Genomic DNA, 24,451 nt, shown 5'->3' with positions numbered 1-24,451 from the left:
TTTCTAAATGAAAGCTACATTTTTTTTTTTTAAATTGGAAAAAATCACTCATTGGTATTTTGACTTCTGGCACAGGATGATTATTTGTATCTATTGACTTAAGTTCTGTAATGTTTTTCATGTGTAGGTCTTTGGGATAAGTTCATTCTGAGAGATTTAATGTCTCATTTTAGTGGACAATTTAATCTTTTTTCAACTACTGTACAAAAAAATTTTATTATCGAAATTTTAAGATATACACAATCATCACTCCCTTTCAGCTGTTACTAAAATTGGCTAATCTTGATTCACCTTTTTTTTCATGGGAGGGGTGGTCTGGAGTATTTTAAAGTAAAACTCTGACATGTCTTTCTACCTAAGTACTTAAGAATGTCTCCCTAACAAGTATCTTTTTTTAAAAGCCTGTCATTTTCACACCTAATAAAATTAGTAAGAATTTGCTCATACCATCTAATACTCAGTTCATATTCAAGGTTCCCTGATTATTTAAAAAAAAGTTTTATTATATTCTTCTAATCTGGATATATAATGGCTGAATGATGGCTCCTCCAAAACATGCCCACATGCCCACATCCTAATCCTTGGAATCTGTGAATATTACCTTGTATGGCAAAAGACGTGATTAATGATCTTGAGAAAAGGAATTTATCCTGGATTATCTGGGTGTGCCCTAAGTGTAATCATATGCCTTATAAGAAAGAAGCAGATTGTTGAGACAGATGAGGCAGAGGCGTTGAAGTGGGCCTGGCAGTGTTTAATACCCATTTTTGGGTATAAACAAAATCTGGAAAAAGATACCCAAGGGTTAATAATGGTTAACTAGACAGGCTTCGTTTCTTTCCACTTTATAAACTTGTGTTTGGAATTTTAAAAAAGAAGAAGCAGTGAGACTACAGAAGCAGAGACCGACTGGAGTGATGCTACCACAAGCTGGGGAGGCCTGGAGCCACCAAAGCTGGAAGAGCCTTCAGAGCGAACATGGCCCTGCTGACGTCTTGATTTTGGACTTCTGGCTCCATAACTGTGAGAGAATAAATTTCTGTTTAAATCCATCAAATTTGTGGTACTTACAGCAGTTGCAGGAGACTAATACAGGATCCAGTAAAATGTACACATTGCCTTTGGTTATATCTCTTGAGTTTCTTTTATTCAACAGCAGTCTCCCTCCTTGTACTGTTAGTTATTAGAGAAACTCGGTATTCCTGTGGAAAATCACACTTTTAGATGTAGCTTATAGCTCCTTGGTGGTGCTTAACCACTTCCTCCGTCCCTTGTATTTCATGTAAACTATAAGCTTGATCTAGAAGCTTGATCAGATTCAGGTTGAATTTATGAGGCAAGGATACTTCATTAGTGGTCCTGTTGTGTTGCATCTTGTCACACACAATGTCTGCTTGTTCCACTTACTGGTCCTTAGATTGATCTGTGGTTCAGGCTATGAGTCCCTATTCATCTTTCTCCTCTTGGTTTTAAATTTAATTGATGATCCATTATTTCAGTTAGAGGTACAAAATGATGATTTTCTCATTCTATCATTCTTTCTATGTTAATTACCTTGAATTCGTCTATAAAAGAAAAACTTATCAACTAATTTGGTCACCCTGAAATGAACTTCATATAGGAAAAAATGAAATTTAAAAAATTTATTTATTAAAATAGTTGATTTACAATATTATATTAGCTTCAAGTATGTAACAGTGATTCAAAAATTTTATGGATTATACTCCATTTAAAGTTGTTAATAAGATTTTGGCTGTATTTGCTGTGCTGTACTTACCTTTGTAGCTTATTTATTTTATAATAGGAGTTTGTACCTCTTAACCCCCTACTCGTATCTTGCCCTTCTCCCCTTTTCTCTCCCCATTGGTAATTACTAGTTTGTTCTCTGTATCTGTGAGTCTGTCTGTTTTGTTACGTTTGTTTGTTTTATTTTTGAGATTCCACATATGAGTGATAACATACAGTATCTTTCTCTGACTTATTTCACTAAGCATAATACCCTCCAGGTCCATCTATGTTGTTGCAAATGGCAAAATTTCATTCTTTATGACTGAGTAGTATTGTGTGTGTGTGTGTGTGTATGTATGTATGTATGTATGTATGTATGTATGTATGTATGTATATATCATATCTTCTTTATCCATTCATCTGTTGATGGACACTTAGGTTGCTTCCATGTCTTAGCTATTGTAAATAGCACTGCTATGAACATATAGAAAGTCCCCTACTGTTATTTTGTTATTGTCAGTTTCTCCCTTTATGTCTGTTAATATTTGCTTTATGTATTTATGTGCTCCTTTGTTGGGTGCATATATAATTGTTATATCTTCTTGGACTGATCTCTTGATCATTATGTAGTTTTCTTCTTGTCTATTGTTAAAGTCTTTGTTTTAAAGTCTATTTTATCTGTTACAAGTATTGCTACCCTGGCTTTCTTTTGATTTCCATTTGCACGGAATAACTTTTTTTCATCCCCCTCATTTTCAGTCTGTTCGTGTCTAGATCTGAAGTGAGTCTTATAGGCAGTGTATGTGTGTCTGTGTGCGTATATATATTCCACCAGAGATTCACAGTGAAAATCACTGATTTTTTAAATTACTTCAAGTAATTGTTTTCTCTGATTATTGCCATCAACTTGATACAGTTATTTGTTTTTGGTGTTCACAGATTTGCTTTTTTAAAAAATTTTTTTAAAACTGTAGGTACTGGGGATTGAACTCAGGACCTCATGCATGCTAATCATGTGCTCTACGACTAGCTATATCCTACCCCGTGACCCCCTGAATTTGCTTTTTGCTTATGTTTTTAAATTATGTAAAACATAAACATTAGTCCAAGAGTAAAACTATGGCATAAGGTACATTCACAGTCTTGCTTTTCTCTTTCCCTGTGTAGATAACTTTTTATTAGCTTCTAACCTTCCCCTTTTTGAAAGTATAGCTAGACAAATATATATTCATATTTCTTTTTTAACACTAAAGATGGTGTATTAAAATGACTTATGCTTCTTGATTTTTAAAAAAAAATTTATTCTGGATGTCACTCCTCATTCTTCTTTTTACAGCTTAATAACCCATTGTTTCAGGGTGCTGTGGTTCATTACCAGTCCCCTCACAGTGGATGTTTAGGCCGTCAATCTTTTTCTGTTATAAAGTATGCTGCGATGCATGTGCCTTGTTGATGTCACTCCCTATTTTTGCTAACATATATTTGGGATAGATTCCCAGAAGTAGAATTGCTGGGTCAAATATCTAGCATATGCTATTTGCCAAATTTTCCTCCACATTTTATATCACCTCACAGTCTTAACTGCAAGCCTTAAAATACTTACTCTTTGACTATATACGGAACAGGATTGTCAACCCCTGCCCTACAGCACTGCAGTCCTTAATGTCCAGCCACCCTCAGAGAACACAGAGCAGGTAACGCGCCAGGCTTCAGAGTGGCCCAGGTCATTTCTGCTCACGTTCCTTTGGCTGGAACTGTCTCATGTCCACACATACTGCACAGTAGACCAGGAGACCTGGTTGGGTGCCTAGGAGGAGACCATGGATTTTTTTTTTCGGCAACTAGCACAGTATCACAGTTACCAATTTTTGTCCTATTTATGACACTTCCATTCCCCCCACAGACATACTGTATCACCATATACCTTTTGCACATTTTTGGTCTGTTAACATAATATGTATTTTGGAACTGTATTATTATGATTACTATATTTTGCTTCCTCTCCAAGGCTATTTTTTTGATATTTACATTCAGCTTCATTCAGCTCTAAATTTATATTTGCAACAACTTAAGTACTTCTAGTTTAACTGGCTTCATTGGTCACACAATTTTTTTTTAAAACATGAGTTTCATTTGGCTTCATTTTTAATTAATTGGAAACATTTTCATTTACTTATTTACAAGAAGGACATAGGAATACTCTTATCTGAATCCTTGCAAATAGGAATGTTACTGGAGTTTTCACACATGAAAGAGAACTTGGCTGGGTGTAAAAGTTCTTAAGACACGGCTCTTTTTCTCTTCAAAACTGGCTTTCTGACTTTTAGTATTGGAACAGAGATATCTGAAACTAGCTTTATTTCTGCTTTTTTTGGTTTTGTCAGTAACTTTTTTTTGATGTCTGTATCCTATTAGAATTTTAGTTCTACCCTCAAAATATGCCAGAATCTATCTAGATCTGAATCTCTATTTTCACTTGTTTGTAGGAAGATACTAGTTTGTTGTGATGTAACAAAGGCCATATTAACAACGGCTTATAGAAGATAGAATGTTCTCTCTCAGGTGCCAATTTGAACCTAAGAAGTCAGTCCAGCGCTGAGGTAGCAGTGTCCCAGTGACAGGAATCTTCCTTAACACTTGGCTTCCATTTTGTGTTTTAAGATGGCCATTCCAGCTCCACCACGGCTCCTAGCTCCACATCTGCATTCCATCCAGTGGGAAGGGCAAGTGCTGGGTACACCTTGGAGATGGCAAGTATGCATGTTCCTATCTTTTTAAAAAGTAGTTGCATGAAACTAGACCAAGCCCTGCACTGGAGGTTTCCCATTCCATTTCTGTGTAGCTTGTAATTATTGTCCATCTCCCTTGCTTTTTAGTGTTGAGTTGTTTTTGTTTGGTTGGATTTTTCAGTCTGTTTTTGGTGCACTTAAGTTTTTTTTTTTCTTTTTTGATGTTTAATGGGAAATTCTAAGAAGGAACACTGAAGGCTGCTAAATAACCAGAATCCATTTTTGACTTAGAAGTCCCTTGTTATACATCAGTTAGAATCAAAGACTGACCGTTGTGTTCAAACTTTTTATTTTACAGATGAGGAGAGGCTGTGATGTGTACAAAGTTGTATCGCTAGAGTACAGGCAAGCAGGGACAAAACTTCTGGGCCTGGGCTTTCTCTTATCTTCCTGATGATAAAGCGAGACTCCCTAGAGATCTGGTACAGGGTGCCCGTCCCTGCCTTCAGGCCTGCCCTAGGGTCATGGCGTGCTCCCCCGCCCCTGGGAAGCCCCCATCACCGCCTGTGGCTCCGTCCCTTGAGCAAGGCCTCTCATGCACACTATCCACTACTGTGGCTTTGGAAGCTGTAGGATATTGGAGCCGGGGGTAGTATTCCTTCACAATATGGTGTTTGAGAGCTGAGAGAAAGCAAGTCCCAGAGATGAGGGATGACTGGAGGAACTGAGAAGGGAGGACAGGACATCAGGAGAGTTGTTGGCAAACATTAGGAGAGTTGTCCTAAGTCAGGTGTAGCAGCCGCTGTGTGGGGGGTTGTAGGGAGAGTGGATTTCAGATGGGTGGAAGGCGGACCTGAGACTGGGCTGCACGTGGACAGAACTGCCCATCTTAAAGCCGCCGTTTCCCTTGCCAGCTGCTGGAGGGATTCTGGAGGACATTTTTCCAGATTAGAAAGTGGACCAAACGACCTCAAAGGTCCTTTCCCAATCCTGCTAGTCAGTGAATCTAGGATTGAGACTAGGTTTTGCCAGGTTCGGAGGGTGACTGGAAGTAATTTTGTAGCTTTGGGAGAATTGGGGACATTCAGGAGTCATAGAAGTCAGTGAATATTGGAAATTGTTGAAATTACAGATAAGTTGAGGCCGGGATCAGATTCAGTTTGGTTCTTCATTCAGAGTTTGCCCTGGTCACTAGAAGTTAATGGAGGTAAATGGGAATATTCTTCACTGTTACTGTCAGCCACATTTGAGAGATCAGATTAGATCCTAACATGGGAACAAACCAAGTATCTTCTATCTGTGACCGAATCACTGCTTTTACAAGAGAATACAGGGAGCTTCAAGGTCAGGTGAGAATCTAGTTTTGTTCCATGAGGCTTCTCCTCATGCTGGCTGATTCTGGGAGAGCAGGAGCTAGTAAGAGCACTCGTGGTTTCTAGAAAGACAGTGACTCTATGTGGCTGCTGTGAGCTAGAATAGAAAATCAACCTGCGTATGGGTAAGTCTTAAATTTTAATTCACCAGCACCTTAAGGGGAACGGAGAGATGAAATAAAAGGTGGTGGTAACAACTGTCAGCACGCATCAGGGGTATTTTCTAGCGGTGTTGTCAGACATGAGTGGTAGCAGGCCAGGGACTTCCATTAGACTTCAACTGTCCTTTTATTTTGTGTAAAATTAAGTTCAATTAGGACTTTTTGTGATGTCAGGATGTCTTGTCAAGACAGGAAATGTCTGGGATTTACGGCAAAAAAAAAATGAATTTAAAGTTTGTAAGTCTGGGCCCGCATGCGGTGAGTAACCCATCAGAGCCCAGTGCACACACACAAGGCTGTTCTTGTTTACAGTGAGATGCGACAGGATTTCGTCCTGTGAAGGGATGGTCTCATGCTTGTGCTGCCCTTGGGATGTTCAGGAGAGCCAAGTCCAAGTGCTAAATAATCCAGCACTTGGGTTCTCAGAAAAATGGGTTGTGGGGAGAACATCTTCGCCTAGGAGCAAGGCCAGCTGGTCTGCCTCCTGTCTCCTGTCTCTTCACGTGCACCCCCTTTGTTTTTTGCAATGCTAGGACAGTTTCTGGGGCCTCCGTACGAGGGCAAGGCAGGCGTCGTCTTAGCGCTTCCTTTCCTGTCTTTCACATGTTCAGCAACAAGTATTTTGGAAATGGGCAGTTTAGGAGCTAGAATTAAACCTCAAATTCTGCCATCTAGGATAAAGGCCAAGGCATGAAATCTGAGCAGCGGAGCCAAGAGAGTGCCTTTTTGGAGGTTCCTGTGTCTCCTCTCTCCCATCCTGACTTAAGATTCATTACCAAGCCCTTTGGCCTGTATTTAAAGCCCTTCATTTAAAGGTGTGGCATTTCTCTGTTCACCTGACTTGCAAAGGGGCTTCTAAGTGGAGCGGGACCATCCTTGTGCAACCTTATCATGTCGCATCGGTGGGAGTGCCAAGTACAAGCACCCCTGCACCCCACCCCCGGCCCACCCCCCCGTCAGTCCGAGGTCCACCCTGTCCTTCTCTGATCTCCTGGAATACTTAGAATTGGGCTTCTGGGGAGGGGTGAAGTACTTCTTCACTTAAATTGTCAGGCATGTTATCCTCTCCCTCTCCCCACATAGAAATAAGCCCTTTTCCTGACCAGGCTTAACGTTTCTTAAAGATAAGGGCCGGTCTCACCTGGTTACTATGCAGTCAGTATCCACCCCTCTAGTTCTGTGGTTCTCCAGCACATACAGGACCCACCCAGAGGGCTCACTGGAACAGACTGCTGGGCCCCACTCTCAGAGTTTCTGACTCAGGTGGACCCTGAGAATCTGCATGTCTGACAAGTTCCCATCTGACACTGATGCTGCTGGTATGAGGACCACAGTCTGAGTGCCACTGACCTAGTGTAGCTTCTCCCAAGACCTGTCCGGAGGAACCAGCCTCCTCAGGGTAGCTTCCCAGTCCTGACGGTACACATTGCCTGGTTCCCGAGGCCCCCTCAAAGGTGGAACTCAGCTGATGCTTTGGGGTGGGCGATGCTTAGTAAAATAAGAGACCAAGACACCAGGATCTTGTTAGCTGGATATATTTCTTTTTTGTTTTGTTTTGTTTTTGTTTTTGTCACAGAACACTGTTTGCAGTAGAGGAAACTGGCATTGCAGTCTGGTGGTAAAATGGCTTGTTCACATAAACCAGTACATGTTCATCCTTTAGCGCAAAAAGCCCTAATGGCGCGTACCCTATTGAAATTCAGGACATCTCCAATATTCTCTCTCTCTGTTTTTCTTTGTCATCTTTTTTTTTTAAAAAACATTTTCAAGGTTTGTCCAAAAGAAGGCCATATAGGTTCTTGGCTAGCGGAAGACAAGTCAGAACAGCTGTTGCACACTTGGACTGTCACCTTCTCCAGGCTGGCAGTTGATATCTTATTTTTTTTCCAACTCATTTTTATTAAAAAAATAAAAAAATGCTCCAACTATCAGTTTTACAAAATCTCTAAGGGAAACACAAGAGCAAGGTGCTGAGGTAAAAAACACCTGAGGTAGCTTTTTTTGTGTGTTTTTTTCTCGTTAAAAAAATCTGTAAATTTAACGCCCTGGGCCAACGACCTCGTGTAAATTGCTATTTTCCTCCATATTTTTTTTTAAAAGAAAGAAATCATTTCACTGAATATTGATGGCTTATACACCAAAATGTAAAAAGACAAAATACATTCTTTCTTTGTGGAATATTTCTTTGTTTGGTTGGTTGGTTGGTTTGATGGGTTCCTGTTTTCCTCTTCCAAAATGCTAGGACAAGTACCATTGACTCTTGTTCTTTTGAGTAACCAAGTGTAAGTTGAGGCTGGTTTGTGTGTTTCGCTTTTGTTCCTTTTGTGTGATGTGATACTCAGAGCACTGCTTTGCCTGGGGGGTGCGTAGATACGGGAATTGAGACAGAGGGGTGAGGGAATTAAAAAGAACAGGGGATGGAGAAGATGGGGAGGGAGGGAGGTGGGGGAGAGATAAACAGAGACAGAGAATTATATAGCAGTATGCAAAAACCAGTTTAAAACCTGTGAAGCAAAGAGAAATGGATGTGTGAGCTAGACAGGGATGAAGAGAGACAGAGTTTCCTCTTCAGAGAGACGGTATCCCTTCTGTTGACGTACACAGGTGATCCAGAACTGCCATGAGTGTCCTTCGATGAGATTTCCCTCCAGGTGAATTTTGTGTGGGTGGCCTTGAAGCTCCTTACTAAACCATTAGACCTCCCAAAGAATGACTTTAAAGTCTAGAAAAGCCTGCTTTCTCTTTAAAAAGAAAGAAGAATTAATAATTGATTAAAGATTGGAGTTAGTTGAGTTATTTGATATATTATTTCTAAAATATATTAACGCTGCAGGCACCCTGTGGAGCCCACAGGCCACATATCTTAACATCTTTCCCCTTCTAATATGTACATACATGTACAGAGACAATTTTCCACAAAAAGAAAAGGGCGTGAATTTTGCTTTGCTTTGAACACGTTCACCTATGTTAGTTCAACTAAAAGGGATAGCGTGGTGGGCGTGAGGGAGAGATCCGGGTGGAGGGTGAGGTGGGCGGCGGGAAAGCCTGCAGAGGCCCCGGGGCGGTGGGGGGCTGGCTGGGGCCGCCCGCCCTCCCGCCGCCCCCCGGCCCCGGGTTCTCAGGGCCTCCACAGACTTCACGTTCCTCAGGATGGTCTTTGGTTTGCTCCCGATCTGGCTGGCTGTGTTTGGTCTCATTCTGTCAGGTGTTGGAAGGGCTACATTCATCCGTTGTTTGCTGGTGCCTGTGGGAGCCTCACTTGCTGCGCTGTGAGGCGACTCCCTGAGGATATTTCTGCTCCTGCTGCTTCACCTGTTGTACAATTTCCCTGATCTTGCGCTGTGCAGTCTGCAGCAGGGGAGAGGAGGGGGACGGGGGAAAAAAGGAACCCAGTTCTGAGGACAGGCAGTGGGGGGTGCAGAAGCGGGGCTGGGACTTGGGAGAAGGAGGTGGTAAACTCAGAAAGTGTCATCTACGCGCTGAGGTCCTTACTCTGGGGGCTTTTTCTGCCTGGAAGTCAAGTGGCAGAGTTCCCTACCCCTACCCTGCTGTGGGGCGGATGAGGGTTTGGGACCCCAGAAACTTTCAGGGAATTGCTGGACAGACAGGCTGGGAGGCAGAACCAGGGCACCGGTGACTAGGGACCCTGCAGGGTTCACACAGCATGCTCCTCCTGGCTGCATGTGCTCCAGCTTCCAATGCTGCCCTCCCCACCCCCACCTCCCAGAGTTACTACGTTACTACGAAGAATGATCATGTACTGCTAGGAAAGATGGACAGTGAGAGGGATGGGGGAGAAAGTGAGAAACTGGCCTAGACACTACCCTGAACAATCGGGGGAAATGCACGAACCCAAACCTGCTCCCACTGCAGGGAGAACCCTAAGACCGAACTGCAGTAGCGTGGTTCAGACCCACGTCTGGGCGCTGGAAGAGCTGGGAGGGGAGAGCGTAGGGGCTGTGGCCGGGCTCTGTGTGGAGAGGTCTCAAAAGGCGCTCTGGGAGCAGGGGCAGCAGCAAGGCAGATGACTGTCCCTGACAGTCAGGTCTCCTGGCAGAGGCTCTGCGTTGAGAGCACAAGCTGACATTCAGACCAGCCTTCAGTGCCAGCTTAGAAGCCCCCGCCCCCTAAAATAAAGGCATCAAAATGAACCGGGCCACACGATGCGGAGTCACTGGCCCGTCTGACTGGAAAAGGAGCAGCTGTGTGGAGCCCTGTGTCCTGAGGGGGTGGTAGGGAGGGAGGGGTGTCGTCAGGAGGTGGAAGAGAAGAAAGAGAAAGGAAGGTGTCCTGAGATGACTTTAACCCGTAACTGTGAGTTTCTGGCACCCAGGCAGGCTCTTGGGGCCTGGCTGGGTTCCCTGCGGATGGCCCTTGCCTGGTATGTGGCTCCTAGCAGGGGAAGACTGGGACTGAGGCCTGAGTAGGAAGGCGAGGAGACAGGAGAGCTCACAGCTCAGCATTTCAGGGGCTTGAGATGTGCTGGCTTGACTCCAAAGCCCTACCCTCTTCCTCAGGCTCCTCTGGCAGGCCCAGGGGAGTGCGGCAAGCTGAGGAACACCCACCCTGCCCCGTTCCGTCCACGTGTACCCAGGGTAGGGTGCAGGGCCTGGGGCCACCTGACAGGTCACCAAGAGCTGAGAGACTTGAAAGGAGATTAGCAGGAGAGATGGACTCTCACAGCACAGGTACCTGGCTGGCAAAGAAATGCCCAATAATTCTGACAATCACTTCCTCATTTTCATCTGGCGTTTGGTCACGAGGCACGATGACTTCTGCACTGGTTAAGTTCTGTAGTTCATTCACCTGTGAAGGGAGAAGAGTGGGCTCAGGAGGAAGTGGAGAGGGGAGTGACGGAGGGCAAGGAGGCTGCAGCTGCTCCCTTTCCTTCCATCTAGGACGCCGCTGGGGGCGTCCCCGGTGCAGGTCCCACGGGGCCATGCTGATCGGGGCCCTGGGAGGCTCAGTGGCACGGAGAGGGAGTACAGCCCCTGACTTCATGGAGCTGCTTCTGGGGTGAATCCTCATTCCAGAGTTCCTGTCAGTGTGGCTCCTACACAGGCTCACAGTTCCCCCAGGCTTCCTGATAATCCGGGGAGAGCATCGCTCCTGGACATGCTCTCCCGGGGCCCACCGTGAGCTGCCACCGCCCCTTGTCTGACTCACCAGAGCAAACTTTCCTTTCTCATTAGGCCCTGCTCTGTTCTCCGCTCTTCACTTTCATTTTTGCCTCCCTCCCCCTGGATAGCTCACTTGTCCCTGCTGCTAAGTTCCTCTCAGGCCCACCTCCTAAAGCTGTCAGCCCAGGCTGGTCTCCCCTTATCTGAAGCCCATTTCCTGCGCCTCATCACCAGCATCAACAAAACCGTACCTCCCGAGGGCTGGCCCCCGGCCCTGGCCTCCGAGTGCACAGATGGTTCGGCACGTGCTCAGCAGACAGCTGACAGGTTCAAGGGGGTGCTAAGAATTCAGTGACTGGTTCTAAAGTAACCAAAGAGGACATCGAAGAGCTCAGAATTCTCCTCCCCGTGGACTATCTGCTCTCTTTTGCCTCCTGCATCCAATACATTCCTAGATCTGGGGAACCATCTGCAGTCCATGCAACTGTATTCTTTTGCATAAAGGTGATTCATTATACCTAGAACTTGGCTGTGATTCCTTTGGTGTAAAGATAAAAGATAACAGCGCTCGCACACGCACACACACAGGAGTCTAGTGAGCCCCCAGATTCCTGTTGCCTAACACAATCACTTTGCCATCATGCACTGGCTCTGCCAGACCTTCTCAGGAGTCATATTCCTGCCACGTAGGTAAGGCGTGTTTCTTGAACACACCTGTGTCTGACAGACTATCTGCTCTTCCCTACAGGCTTGAGTTAATTCCTGGGCACTTTTCAAATTACATTGTGTTACTGCCACCTTCAGGCTGAAAACCTTGATTAATTGTTTAAACTATTTCCTTCTCACCCACCACCTTATTGCTAACCTAGTTCTTCTGTAGCAGATGGCTATTTTGGGGAAACAGCCAGAAGACAGAATCTGGAGGTGGGAGAGTCAGGGCCCCTGGAGGCATTTGTCAGGAGAGTTTGAAGAGCCAGACCCCACGGGCCTGTGAAACCTAGAGAAGATGACAGCCTGCCACGTGGGCTCGGGGACACTTCACTTTACTGCACTTTGCTTTGTCGCGCTTCACAGATACTGCGTTTTTTACAAGCTGAAGGTTTGCAGCAACCCTGCATCAAGCAAGTCTGTCGGCGCCATTTTTTCAACAGCATTTGCTCACTTTGTGTCGGTGTCATATTCTGGTAATTCTCACAGTATTTCAAACCCTCCACCAGCAAAAAGATTATACTTTGCTGACAGCTCAGATGATGGTTAGCATTTTTCAGCAGCAAAGTATTTTTTAATTAACTGTTCTTTTAGACATAATGCTATTGTATACTTACTACAGTCTAGTATAAACATAACTTTTATTTGCACTAAGAAACCAAAAAAATTGTGTGACTCGCTTTATCAACTGCAGTGCTCTGGAGCCAGATCCCACAGTACCTCCAAGGGGCGCCTGTGGACTCTGGGTGGGACTGCGCCTGCTACTGTTTCCCTGCTGCTACCCGTGTGGGTTTACAGGGGCAGGAAACAGCCTGCCTGGCTCAGCACCATGGACTTGAGGCCCTCGGTTCTGGATGATGCTAATTACATTTTGTCTTGAAGAGCCACTGGGGGTCTGAGGGAATTCAGGAGGGGAGACAAAGCCCACGGAGCGCACTCACGGTTTTGCCGCCCTTGCCGATGACGCGGCCGGCTGTAGAGGAGGGCACTCGGATGTGGGCTTCCAGCTTCACTTCTTCTTTGGGGTTAAAGAAGTTTTCTTCTTTCAGTTTCCCAAAGATCCGTCCCTGGGCCTGAGAGAGCAAGACATGACGGGTGACTCTCACCCCTCTAGACAGTCAGCTGCCAGTCACTCTGCTTTAGCAGCGCTGCTAGGGAACTGGCAAGTCTGCGCCACCGCACCACCCAGCCCCAGGCTCACGGGCCGGACACCGGGTGGCCAGGCACCCCCTCAGCTCGCTCAGACCCGGCAGGCATGCGCTGCTGCACCCAGTGAGGGCACCTGGCAGACATGCACGGCCACTCCCGTGTGTCGGGGTTTCCACATGGTCGCACAGGAAGCTTACTGTGTGCAGGGACAGGGTGGAACTATTAAGTCTAACTTCCATATCCCCAGCACCTGCAAACGTCTAACTGAGTGAATTTATCCGGGGGATTCTTCCTCCCATCACAGTAGGTTGAGACTTCTATTATAGGGTGGAGGGAGGGTGGTGGTGATGGTATTTGCTGTTTGATGTCTAACTCCTGAGCCTATGTAGCCAAGAGGTTGCTGTTCTTTTTTTAAAAACCTTTAAGAAAAATTGAGGTATAATTTACATAACCTAAAATTCAGCATTTTAAAGTGCCCACTCCAGTGGTTTTTAGTATACACAATGTGCAACCTGAACATTTCCATCCCACTTCCCCAAATAAAAACTGTACCTATTAGCAGACAGTCCCAGTTCCTCCCTTTCCCCAGCCCCTGGCAACCACTGGTCTGCTTTCTGTCTCTATGGATTTGCCTTTTCTGGACATTTCACATAAGTGGAATCTATAGTATGTGGTATATTGTGTCTTCTTTCACTTAGCGTAGTGTTTTCTAGGTTCATCCGTGACGTAGTATACATCAGAATTTCACTCCTTTGTATGGCTGAATGATACCCTAGTATGTGGATAGACCACATTTTGTCTATCCATTGATGAATTAAGGGGTTATTGTTCTTGAATGTTTACACCTGTGTTAATTTTTCTACTCAGACACATTTTAAATATTTTTAATAAGGATTATACTTTTATAAATAAATGTTTCTGACTTTTAGAAAACTCAAGTTATAATTCTCCTAGCGGAGAAAAGAGCAAAAACAAAACAATGCACCCCACCAAACAACTTCCAACAAACCGAGCGACTTCCCCCTCACACCCCGTGTTTGGGTCCCATCTTCAGAACTGCGACTCAGGGATAAGAGATGTTCCCGAGGGGGTGCTGTCTGAACTGGGCACTGACAGATGACCCCCTTTTCCATGGGAGGGGAGGGGGCTCCCGGCAGAAGGGGCAGGCTGGAGGTGGGGAAGACAGGGTGGCTCTGAGACTAGTGAGCCGCGGTAGAAAAGGAAATGAAGGTTGGGACCCAAAGAAGAGCCCGAACCAGCCTCTGGAGTGGCTGTCCCTCCTAAGGCCCTCAGCTTCGCCTACCAGGCTGCCCTGTGCCCACAGGGCTGAGGGGGTTCTTGGCACTGACCTTGAACTGGGCTTCAGGTGGGCCGGTGATGATGACCATCCTTTCGCTGACGTCTGGGCCTTCCGCTGGGGCGATCTGTGGTTCACAGGGAAAGGGAAATGCTGCTTCTGGGCTCTGTCCTCCTTGTGGACGGCACACCCACTATCAGGAGAATAGAGGACTCTGCCTTTGCACCTGGCGCTTTGTCTGACCCTGCTGCTTCCACTCGGGGCCTTAGGAGATTATGACCACGGTGCCCAGTATCAAATTTGGGTCTCCAGCCACCCAGGCCGAGTTGGAAGCAGGTTAGCAGTTACTGCCTGTCCCTGCCCTACGCACCAGCAGTGACTGGCCTTTCACCAAGGAGCTCCACCAACCCACCCGGGGCCCAGAGGGGAGGAGCAGCTGGTCTGCAGAGGAGTTAAGTTGGAGCCAGCCTGCAGGGAAGGGAACCCTGGTTCTCTTTCTCTGCTCTTAGGCAGCCGGCTGCCAGGGACAGTCAAACTAGAATGGGTGCGACTAGGCCCAGCTCCTCCACAGCACATGAACCAACTGTGATGGCACCAGAACAAGAATGAGGACACCTTGGTTCCAGTGCCGGCTCTGCAAGTCCCTCCCTCCCCAGGGGTAAAACATGACGGCTGAAACCTGGAAAGCGTGAAACCTACCCTCTCTCCGTGAATCTGATGCCTTCTATAACACAGCTCAAACAACGGATCAAGCACGCATTTTTTTGATAGAGATCCTCTTTACATTTTTTCCCCCTGCGTACACTGCCTTATTCCAAAAACCTTTAAGGTAGCTTTAAAAATAAATATAATATAGCAAGATTGGAATTAATTTAAACTAAGCTGAGTTAAAAGTACCCCAGGCATTTAGGAATGAGCTAGGAGTGAAGTGAGTTCACAGATGTATCCCCCAAGTCCTATACACTTGCTCAGGTGGGCCACTACAGACTCAGTTCTAAGCTCAGAGTACATACAAAGAGGAGACAGGCTCAATTACTGGGTCATAGTGTCCCTAAAGCCAAACGAAGTCAGTGGCTTGGGGAAGACACCATCCCCAAGACTGAGCTGTTCAGAGTTGATGTGATTCACCACTGACGGCGTCACTGCAGTTACTGACTGAACCACGTGTCACAGCCTTGGGCTCCCCCAGGAGGACCTCCATCTCCACAAGGGTTAATTTTGTTTCTTTCAGTACATGCCCTACACTGGGCTGCATCTGCAGACCTCAGGGTCCCATGTCGCTGTCCCAGCTTTACCAGGAGGACATGTCCAAGGCCTGCTATGAATCATGCCTGCTCTGAAAGGAGAACCCCTTCTACAAGACCTTCGAGAGGATCTGGCCCTGACTACTCAGTGGCACGAGGATGAACCTGAGACACAGGTCACCGACCAGAGTGGCTTGAGGACTTCCCTTTGCTGCGGACAGACCACCTGCCAGCCTTCAACTGCAGGGCAGTGGCCTCAGCCAAAATACACAGGCTGCAGTGTGCCCAGGGGCTGAGGCCCTCCAGCCACACAGACTGGCCCCTGAGACCACTGGCAGGGGCCCCTATCTCTACTTCCAGACCCACAGGCGCCATCAAATCTAGCCCTTGTCTCCAAGAGTAAATAAGAGTGACAGGAGCACAGGCGTGGTGGTTCCCAGTTCGGACACATCCAAACTGAGAAGGGCTGAAAGGCTGATTCACGGTTCATCTTGACCCAATCAGTTCTCACGGCTGCCTTGCTCAGCCTTCTCAAGGCTGCCTTCTCACGGCTGCCTTGCTCAGACTCTGCTCCCACGTGCTAGAGTAAAGCTCTCCCCTGCCCTGGCAGCATCAAACATGCCTCTAGCTGGGGCCCCTGAAGACTGGCAAAGCAGGATTCGGGGCGGGGGGTGGTTCTGTGGAGTTAGTTCTTTAGAGACAGATGCTGTCACACACTTGTCAAGATAAAGGAATAGCAAAACTAGACTGATTTTTTAAAAGTAGGAACTGTCTCTAGCAAATGCTTGGCTTCCCTGGTTTCCTCTCCTCTCCTGCTCTGAACAGAATCGGGGCTTGGGAAAGAGAAGCGGGGTGGGGAAGCAGGTTGTTGGCCTGCACGTAACCAGGTAACCGGGTGGCAGAGCCCGTTCTGCCCCCTGCTCCAGCCCGGCTGTCTCCACCCATCACGGAGGTCACACCACCACTCAACTCTGCTGGGACACAGAGGGACTAAGGGGATGCTATGCAGGGAAGCCCAAGGGATTGACCCCTCTCTATTTTCCCGAAGGCTTGCTGGAACAGTTCTGGAATAGCACTCCAGTTGCTATGGTGGAAAGAACACTGGACCAGAAATAGGACAGCCTGGTCCAGTCTTGGCTCTCAGTCTTTAGCTCTGTGGCCGTCAACACGTCAGTGAAACTCTGGGCCCTGGTTCCTTACGGGCAACAGGGAGTGGAGAGTTACTGCTGCAACTTGCCCCAGGAGGCGCTCAGTAGCCTACAGGTCAACAGAACTGGTATCTAAGAGCCAGCCCTGCCACCTGCCTGCCTTGGCTGTGTCCTGTTACCCAACCAAGTCTCACCTTTCTCAGGGGAAAAAGGAAGGATTTGATGAGACAATCCCTCAAGTCCCTTTTAGTTGAAATGAGTCTCATTCTGTCCCCTGCACCACATCTCAGACAACGGGACTGGACACCGGGAGCAGCCCACGGGGCGCAGCCAGCCCAGCGGTTGTCCGCCTCACCCGTGCTTGCTACCACAGAGGGCCGGCCCGCGCGGCTGGTCAGTACCGGGCTGGGGTCTCACCCGCAACAAGCCTGCGGGGTGCAGAGGCCCTGGGCCGCCGCCACAGCCCACCCACACCTCGGGCTCTCATCCCATCTGGGTGCTTTGCAGACGAGATAAATGAATCCTGAGAGGGGAAATGATTTACCTACATTAAATTCTTTCCTGGTCTCACTGCAATCCTCATTCTGCACGACTCAGAAAGTTTTGTTTTTGTTTTCCCTCCAGCACACTTGCTGTGGGAGAAATTCCAGCTCTTCCTGGGGAGAAAGTGCAAGCATTCTTTCTTTCCAAGTCATGAGACTTCTTGTTCGGAATTCCGGGTTGTCCCATGGTAGCGAATTATTTTACGTAACAACGGAAACTCTGTTTCCGAAAAGTGCTTCATGAAGCTCGGGACGTGCTCAGCATTCTGCCCGTGAGTCAGAGCTGATAGCTGGGCTTGGAGCACGACCAGGGTCGAATAATCCTCCCCTTTCAGCTTCCCTGACTTCTCTTCCCGCTGTGCTCTGGCGGGCAGGATGTGGGTCCGAAACTGCGGCTCCGTCCGCACTCAGCCATGGCGTAAATCAGGGGCCTTCCTTCCTGAGCCTCCCAGTCCCAGGGCTGCGTCTCAGGTCATGTCACCAGCTTTTGTTTATCTAAGGCTTCATCACCGCTTTTCAAAGAGTTTTTCATTCAAATTGTTTTTTCAAAGTTCAAGGGTTTCTGAAGCAGAAGCTAATTAAAGCACCAAGCACTGACAGCTGCTGAGTATACATTCTCACCCCCCGCCTAGACCCCTCCCCGCGCTTGGGGGGCTCCTCAGCCTTTGTTTTATCTTCCTGAGGAGAGGACAATGGTGGCCCAAAGAGGACCAGGCTGGCTTATCTATTACTAGTACTTTTTCCTAATTCATTTCTTAGTTAAAAAAGAGTAAGAAAGGCAAAGATGAGAGCTGAGAGGAATAGTCCTGGGGGCAGCTTTTCCAGACCCTGTGGGATTTTGTCCCTGGATGGTGTGAGCGTGGCCCGGAATGGACAGAAGGAACAAAGGGCATGGGGTGGACAGTGGGGATGGAAGAGGGTGGGAGACGGGCGGCTTCAGAGAGCAGCTTTACCTTGATGGAGGCCCCGGCAAATCTGGCCAGCTGTTTAATGTGCGCGCCTTTCTTGCCGATGATGGCTCCCACAGCCTGGGTGGGGATGAAGAGATTCACAATCTCCTGCTCTGGATACTGGAAGGACAAGACCAGACAGAAGACATCATTCCCACTGGGGTGACCCCGGTGCCCGTGGAAATGACCGGAATCCCACATGGGATCCTTCGGCGGCCTGGGCGCTGCAGGTGGGAAGCTGGAGGGATGAACCTGGATGTGGGCTGCACTGACTACATGACAACCAGAGTACAAAATCCCCTCGGGCAGCTGTGAGTGTGCTGGATACAGCACACTGCCTGTTCACGGGCTTTCTGACAAGCGGTATGTATTTCTCCTGCATCTTCATCCAAGGAATCAGCAGCCATGAAGCTTACCTTGTCAGAGGGAACAGAGAGCTGCCCGGCCCAATTCGTAGGCAGGAGCAGCATTTTCACTGGAGTGAAACGAGACTGCAGCTAAACCCACCCTGACAAGGCCACGCAGGGACGGCCCTGAGAAACGTGGGTGAGGCCACAGCGGTCCCTGCTTTCCCTGCTGTAGGGTCTTTGGGAATGACACGGCCCTTTGCTGGACTTGGTTTAGAGAACTTTGGTACCTCTGTTCTTGAACCCAACACCACCACCTGGTTTGACCCGTTGCTTGCCCCTCTGTACCAGCGTCCTGCCACCCGTAGGATGCCGAGCGGGCAGCATCAGTGCTCCCGAGAGCCTCTAGTGCGCTGGAGTGCTGGGTGTCTGGTGTGCTTATGCTCCGTGATGTGGTCAGTCAGCCAAGGACTGCGTGCTGCCCGCCCCAGGAGAGGCACTTACTGAGTGATGATGTGGGAACGGGCCGAACTGGTGCGGGGGGTACAAGCTGGAGAAGTATCCGGAGTGGGTCTGCAGCGGGAGAGAAACGGTCAGTCAGCAGGGGTTCTCAGGACAACTCACCAAACACAGGGAGGCAAGATCCCAAAGGCAACCCAGGCTCCCTGCACCGTCACCAGGCCGCACAGCTGTCTGCATGCCTGTCCCTCTGCAGCTCAGACCTCTGCTCCCTCCCCCCACAGAGAACTGGCTGGGTGAATGTTCCTCATTTCCGAGTTGAGCCAGGCTCTAGGCTTCCTAGGAACCCACTGCCACAGGAGGAGGGGCACACATTTCTTAATCTGCCCTCAGGCAGAGAGGCAGGGCCAGTGGCTTCTACTTTCTGAGGAATTATGAACCATGGAGCAAAAGAACAGAGTGCTAGGACAGTATTCACGAGTTATTCAGAACAAGCAAAGGTGCTCCTGGGAAGTCAGAAGGAATGGAGATTGAGATAGAGAAACTGAAAACAAAATCAAGAGAGAGAGAGAGAAAAAAAAAAAAGAAAATGAAAGAATAAGGGGGAGGAGGAAGGCAAGGGACAGGAAGGCAAATGTGGATAGAAGAAAACAGCTATTAAGAAAATAGCATTAATTTTAAAAGTAGCTGCTTTTTACTGAATACTTACTGTGTACTAGGCATTGTGGTACTTTATATCTATTTATAAAATCTCTTAATCCTCACACCAGTCCTGTGAGACAGGAATATATCTGTTTTTGTATATTTTTATGGGCAGGATGTTAAGGAGTCAGAAAAGTCCAGTTCACTGTGCTTTACACGTAAGGCTGAGTAAATGCTGGCATGCCTATTACAGCATGGGGGTGGACACATGGCCATTACAGGAGGGGGTGGACAGCTCTGAGCACCATGGAACCAATCCCCGAGGGCCCACCTAGCAGTGGTCAGACATGATGAGACTTGGAGTTAGGGGGCACAGCTTTCACTGAGGGCCCGTGAGCAAACCTCCTGGTGTCCTCTGTCTCCTGAATAACCAGTAGTGCTGGACTCTGAGCATAACTTTGCTGAGGACTCATTAAAGGTAAAATGAAACTATTCCTCTTTTTGAGCTTGGACAGTAGACTTCTGACCTCAGGGGAAGAGAGATGTAAACATGGTGGGGAGCTTCCCCTGGGGTACTCTGGGTGCCCACAGCACCTGCTGGGGATGGAGGACGGAGCTCTGCCAAAGGAAGGGAACCATCCTGTAAATGCAAGACTTTGCTCTTACGACGCGGAAAGAGGCTGCAATGACACCTCATGCCCACAAGAGGGGGCTATGAGACCAGCATTCACTTAGCAACCTCCACTTCTGCGAGGAAGCTGAGTGAAGCTGGTTTTAGTTCCCTTGGTCCCATCTCTTTCTTCAAGAGCATCAGCTCCTGACCCTTCTCCATGCAGGTCTCTGTCCTGAGCCACAGTGGGTCAGGGGGAAATTCCTGCAGCTCTTCTGTCCAAAGCTCTACCTTGGGGAAAGGATGCTTCTGCCCCGCTCTCACCTGGAGGGCCTTTCCTTCAACTCTCAGCAGATACAGGTCTTCTGAATTGTGACTTGGCCTCTACGTTGACAGGCCACAGTGTAGCTCCATCCTGGGTTTAAATACTTCCAACGTAAACACTATCAAATTAAGATCTACCACTTGGGTTAGGGGAGGGAGTTGAGTGTAAAACGATAAAAAGAATTAGTTCCCCACTCCCCTTTTCATTCATGAGTTACAGCTGGAAAACTGTTGTGTAGAAAGAATCCTGAACTCAGCAATCAGGAGCTTGTTTCTAGTTGGGGCTTCATCATTAATCTTTGTGGATACAAGCTGGGTTTTGGAGTCAAAAGACCCCGACGACTTGAATCTGAATCACTAGCTCTATATAAGTTGGAATAATTTATTCAACTTTTCTGAACCTCATCCACAAATGGATTAAAATAATATCTATTGCTTGCAATACTGTCGTGAGAATTTATTCAATTGTTCATTCATTCATGCAAAAGGTATTTGAGCAAAGCACTGTTCTAGGTTCTAGGGACTCAACTATTGAGACAGAAAAGGTCACTGCCACCATGGAGCTTAGGTTCCGTGTCTGGGGAGACAGACAAGTATGTGGAAGAGAAGAACAGGAAGCCGTGAGGAAGGGGAGCTGTGGAGACGAGGGGAGGGATAGCCACTTCAGCTGGAGGGGCCTGGGAAGACTCTTGGAAGCGACCTCTGAGTTGGGAACCATGGAGGAGATGGAGTCCCATGCAAGGTACTGGGGAAGGAACATTCTAAGCAGGGTTCTTAAAGGTGCAGAGCTAGGAAAGGGGTTGGCCTGTTTGGAAAACAGGAAAAAAGTCCAGTATGGTGAAAGCGACTAAGGAAGAACAGCAGGATACGATGGGGAGGCAGGCAGTGCGAGATCACGCAGGGCCCTGTGGGTCTTGGTTTGGACATGGACTTGACCCTAGGTACGATGGATGCCCCTGAAGGATGTTACGTGGCTTCAGTGAGGTCACAGGAAAGGAGAATCCATCATTGGGCACCGAAGGGGCTCAGCTAGTGAGTGTTAAATGAGTTCTTATTTATCACTTATTGGAGCACAACTTCCATTTGCCATCTCTTCCCCGGGCTTACACAGAGTCTACAACCTCAAATGGAAGAGGTGCTTAGTCATAATGATCAAAAAGTAACCTGCTGATGACTTGAATAAATGTTCTTTTTAATGGGAAAGCAGGCTGTAGCCAACTGACAAACTGGGGCCCCAGAGTGGGGGCAGTATGGAACCCCACCCCCAATATGGCAGTCGGGGTTACTGTCTCTCAGGGCCCCCAGCTATTTTATGAGGAAGAAGCTACATTGATTATTTCAAAAGAATTATGACTTGGAGGGGTGCGGGGAAGAGGGGTTATGGTAAAGGTACCTCTGCAAGAGGTAACCCCCCCACAAAAAACCCCAGAGAGGCAGCAAGGGTGAGGGGTCCACTATTATCCACTGGTTCATTTCAAATTCTCAGTTTGAGGGAAAGTAGTGTTTGCTTTTCTTCTATGTCTGACTATGCTGGGGGTAGAAGAGGGGTAGATATGAAACACACTCCTGAAAATTTTAAATGAAATTATAAACAGCTGGGCCTGCATTTTTTGGAAGAACTGCAGGGTCCTCAATTCCCAACTCTTGTGTAACCCATCTGATGCATCACTTAGGTTACATTCTGAAGCATAAAGAAATCAGGGAGTGGGACGAGAGAGGGGTGGGAAAGAGGCAGTAAAGAGGGCAAGGTCAGGCATACAAATTAGGTTCAAGTCTACAAAGGGTTTTAGTGTGATGATGGAGTGGTGCTCTCCCTGGGAACCAGGGATGCAGACATGGGGGAGGGAGTGGACTTGGTCAGAGGGGTCAGAATCATGGGCAGAGCTGTTCAAGATTCAGAACGTGCAGCATTCTACCCCAGCTTGTCCAAGTGCCTCCTTACAGCCCCTGCCCACCACCCATGGGCTCTTAAAGGACCACCTCAGGAGCTGATGGGGACCAGAAATCGGTCAGCTAGCAAGAGACAGAGCCAAGCTTTAGGCACAGATCTCTTGCCCCTAGATCTTAACTGCTACCCCCAATACTGCCCTCTCTGAGAACATTCTAAATTCACTGGTTCAGGTGGGGCCTATGGTGTATGTTATGATAAAGCTCCCCTAGGGATTCTAATATGTCCTCTACTGAGTTTATTGAAGTACATGAATGGACAATTAAAATTCATTAGACATATACAGAGAATCAGCAGCATGAAAAAGGGAAGCAAACTTGAGCAAGGCAAGCAAATGACCTCAGTGAATTAATTCAGGAAAGAGGGAGGGCCTTTTTAAAAAGTCTGCTTTGATTTCCCAGTGAGATTCAAGAGGGCAGCGCTTTAATGTGTGAACAGACTGCCTTGAGGAAAAAGACCAATCAGACACCTAGGTTGATCTTAAAAATTAAAAACATGATTAGCAAAGTAAACACTCAATAGAAGCCATATAAACAGTAGCACAGACATCCCCGAAAAGCCAGTCAGAGGAGATGAACCCATGCAAAACAAAAGGAGGGCCCCAGAGGAAGCAAGAGTGAGAAGACCTACTCTCTGTCCGTCAAGTGTAAACTCCAGGAGGAGAAGCAACACTAAAATTACAGATGCAAAAGGTTTTCCTGACCCAGTGAAAAACCTGAATGTTCAAATCAAAGGGTTGAGTCAGATTTCTGATTTCCAAGGGTGAAGGTAAAATACTACAAAAGGCAAAAAAACGTAAAGACAAAGGAAAAAGAAGTTACCTACTAAAGAAAGAGAATCAGACTGGTAGCAACTTAACTGAGAAGCAAAATGCTATAAGTAATGTTTTCAGAATTCTAATGGAACTATGGCCCAGGAATTTCTAGACATCCAGTTGAACTTTTATTCACGCATTAGGGGAAAAAAAGGTGTTTTCAGATACAGAAAGGCTTAGAAATTATACTTACGTACTACTGAGAAAAAAGTTGTGAGGAAGTACTCCAGAAAAACAAAGAAACAAAAACAAGTAACTCAAAAAATGAGAGGATATGAGACACAAGAAACCACCTGCAGTGAGCAAAGAAACCAGTAAAAGTTTAGTTAATTCCAAATAACTGTGATTTATGAGGTTATGTATTGATTAATAAAGTTTAATAATTTGGACTAAAATTCCAGATTATTTCTAGAGTAATATGATCAAAATACATTAAACAAAATCTGTTAGAAATAAAGAATCTGAAAAAAACCATGATCAGAGTGAGAGAACAGTAAACTGCTCTCAAAATGTAACAAGTCTTACAGATAAAAGTAATTATATGGACAATACAGGTCACAATTAAAAGCTTGATTTTACAGCCATAAACGTAACTTTGAGTCCATCAGCAAAGGTGCATCGTTCCAAGTGGCCGTGACTTCCAAAATTTGATCATGTGTGAGCAAGACCACAAAAATCACAGCTGTTCCAATAACATCCTTTGAGCACAAAGTACAGGAAACAATTGCAAAAGAAAAGAAACTCTTAACTACTTAGAGGTTAAAACAATAGAAAAACCCCTAGCAAATCTGATTAAGAAAAGAGAAAGCACAAACACACGATGCTAGGAATTAAAAGAGAGAGAGAACCGCAAGTGTGCAGATTTAAAAGGCAACGGTCAGCTTTATACAACTTTGGGCCAATACATGTGAAAAGAGAGATGAAATGAATGCTTTTCCAAGAAAATATAAACTAAAAGCCAAGTCAAACATATATAAGAAACTGCAAGATTATAAACGACCTTCCTCCAAACAAAAGGTGCTAGGCCCAGAAAGTTTATGGACGGGTTCTATCAAATCTCCAAGGAACAGAAAATTCCTTTTATTCTTAATTTTCCCAAGAATAGTAAAAGTTGACTATCTTTCCAATTTAGTCTTCAAGAAAAAAGAAACTGCTGTT

At 46.7% G+C, this 24,451-nt stretch overlaps 1 protein-coding gene across 4 annotated transcripts in view; it reads right to left on the bottom strand.

The window, feature by feature from the left end:
• Window positions 1-7,510: 7,510 nt before the first annotated feature.
• The window catches only part of IGF2BP2 (insulin like growth factor 2 mRNA binding protein 2), a 146,335-nt gene continuing 129,394 nt past the window's right edge, over window positions 7,511-24,451 (bottom strand). For all 4 annotated transcript variants that reach the window (XM_074366594.1, XM_074366591.1, XM_074366603.1 and 1 more), the window contains 6 exons: window positions 19,001-19,069; window positions 18,153-18,269; window positions 14,318-14,392; window positions 12,761-12,892; window positions 10,684-10,797; window positions 7,511-9,339 (listed from right to left, as the gene is read on the bottom strand). In XM_074366594.1, the coding sequence (XP_074222695.1) occupies window positions 9,247-9,339; window positions 10,684-10,797; window positions 12,761-12,892; window positions 14,318-14,392; window positions 18,153-18,269; window positions 19,001-19,069 (600 nt within the window). In that variant the 3' untranslated portion in view covers window positions 7,511-9,246. The remainder of the gene's footprint in view (window positions 9,340-10,683; window positions 10,798-12,760; window positions 12,893-14,317; window positions 14,393-18,152; window positions 18,270-19,000; window positions 19,070-24,451) is intronic.

The sequence above is a fragment of the Camelus bactrianus genome, chromosome 1 (assembly GCF_048773025.1).
Source record: "Camelus bactrianus isolate YW-2024 breed Bactrian camel chromosome 1, ASM4877302v1, whole genome shotgun sequence".
Taxonomy (NCBI): Eukaryota; Metazoa; Chordata; class Mammalia; order Artiodactyla; family Camelidae; genus Camelus; species Camelus bactrianus.
The sequence above is the reverse complement of the archived record's forward strand: the minus strand, read 5'-3'. Positions and strand labels throughout refer to the sequence as shown.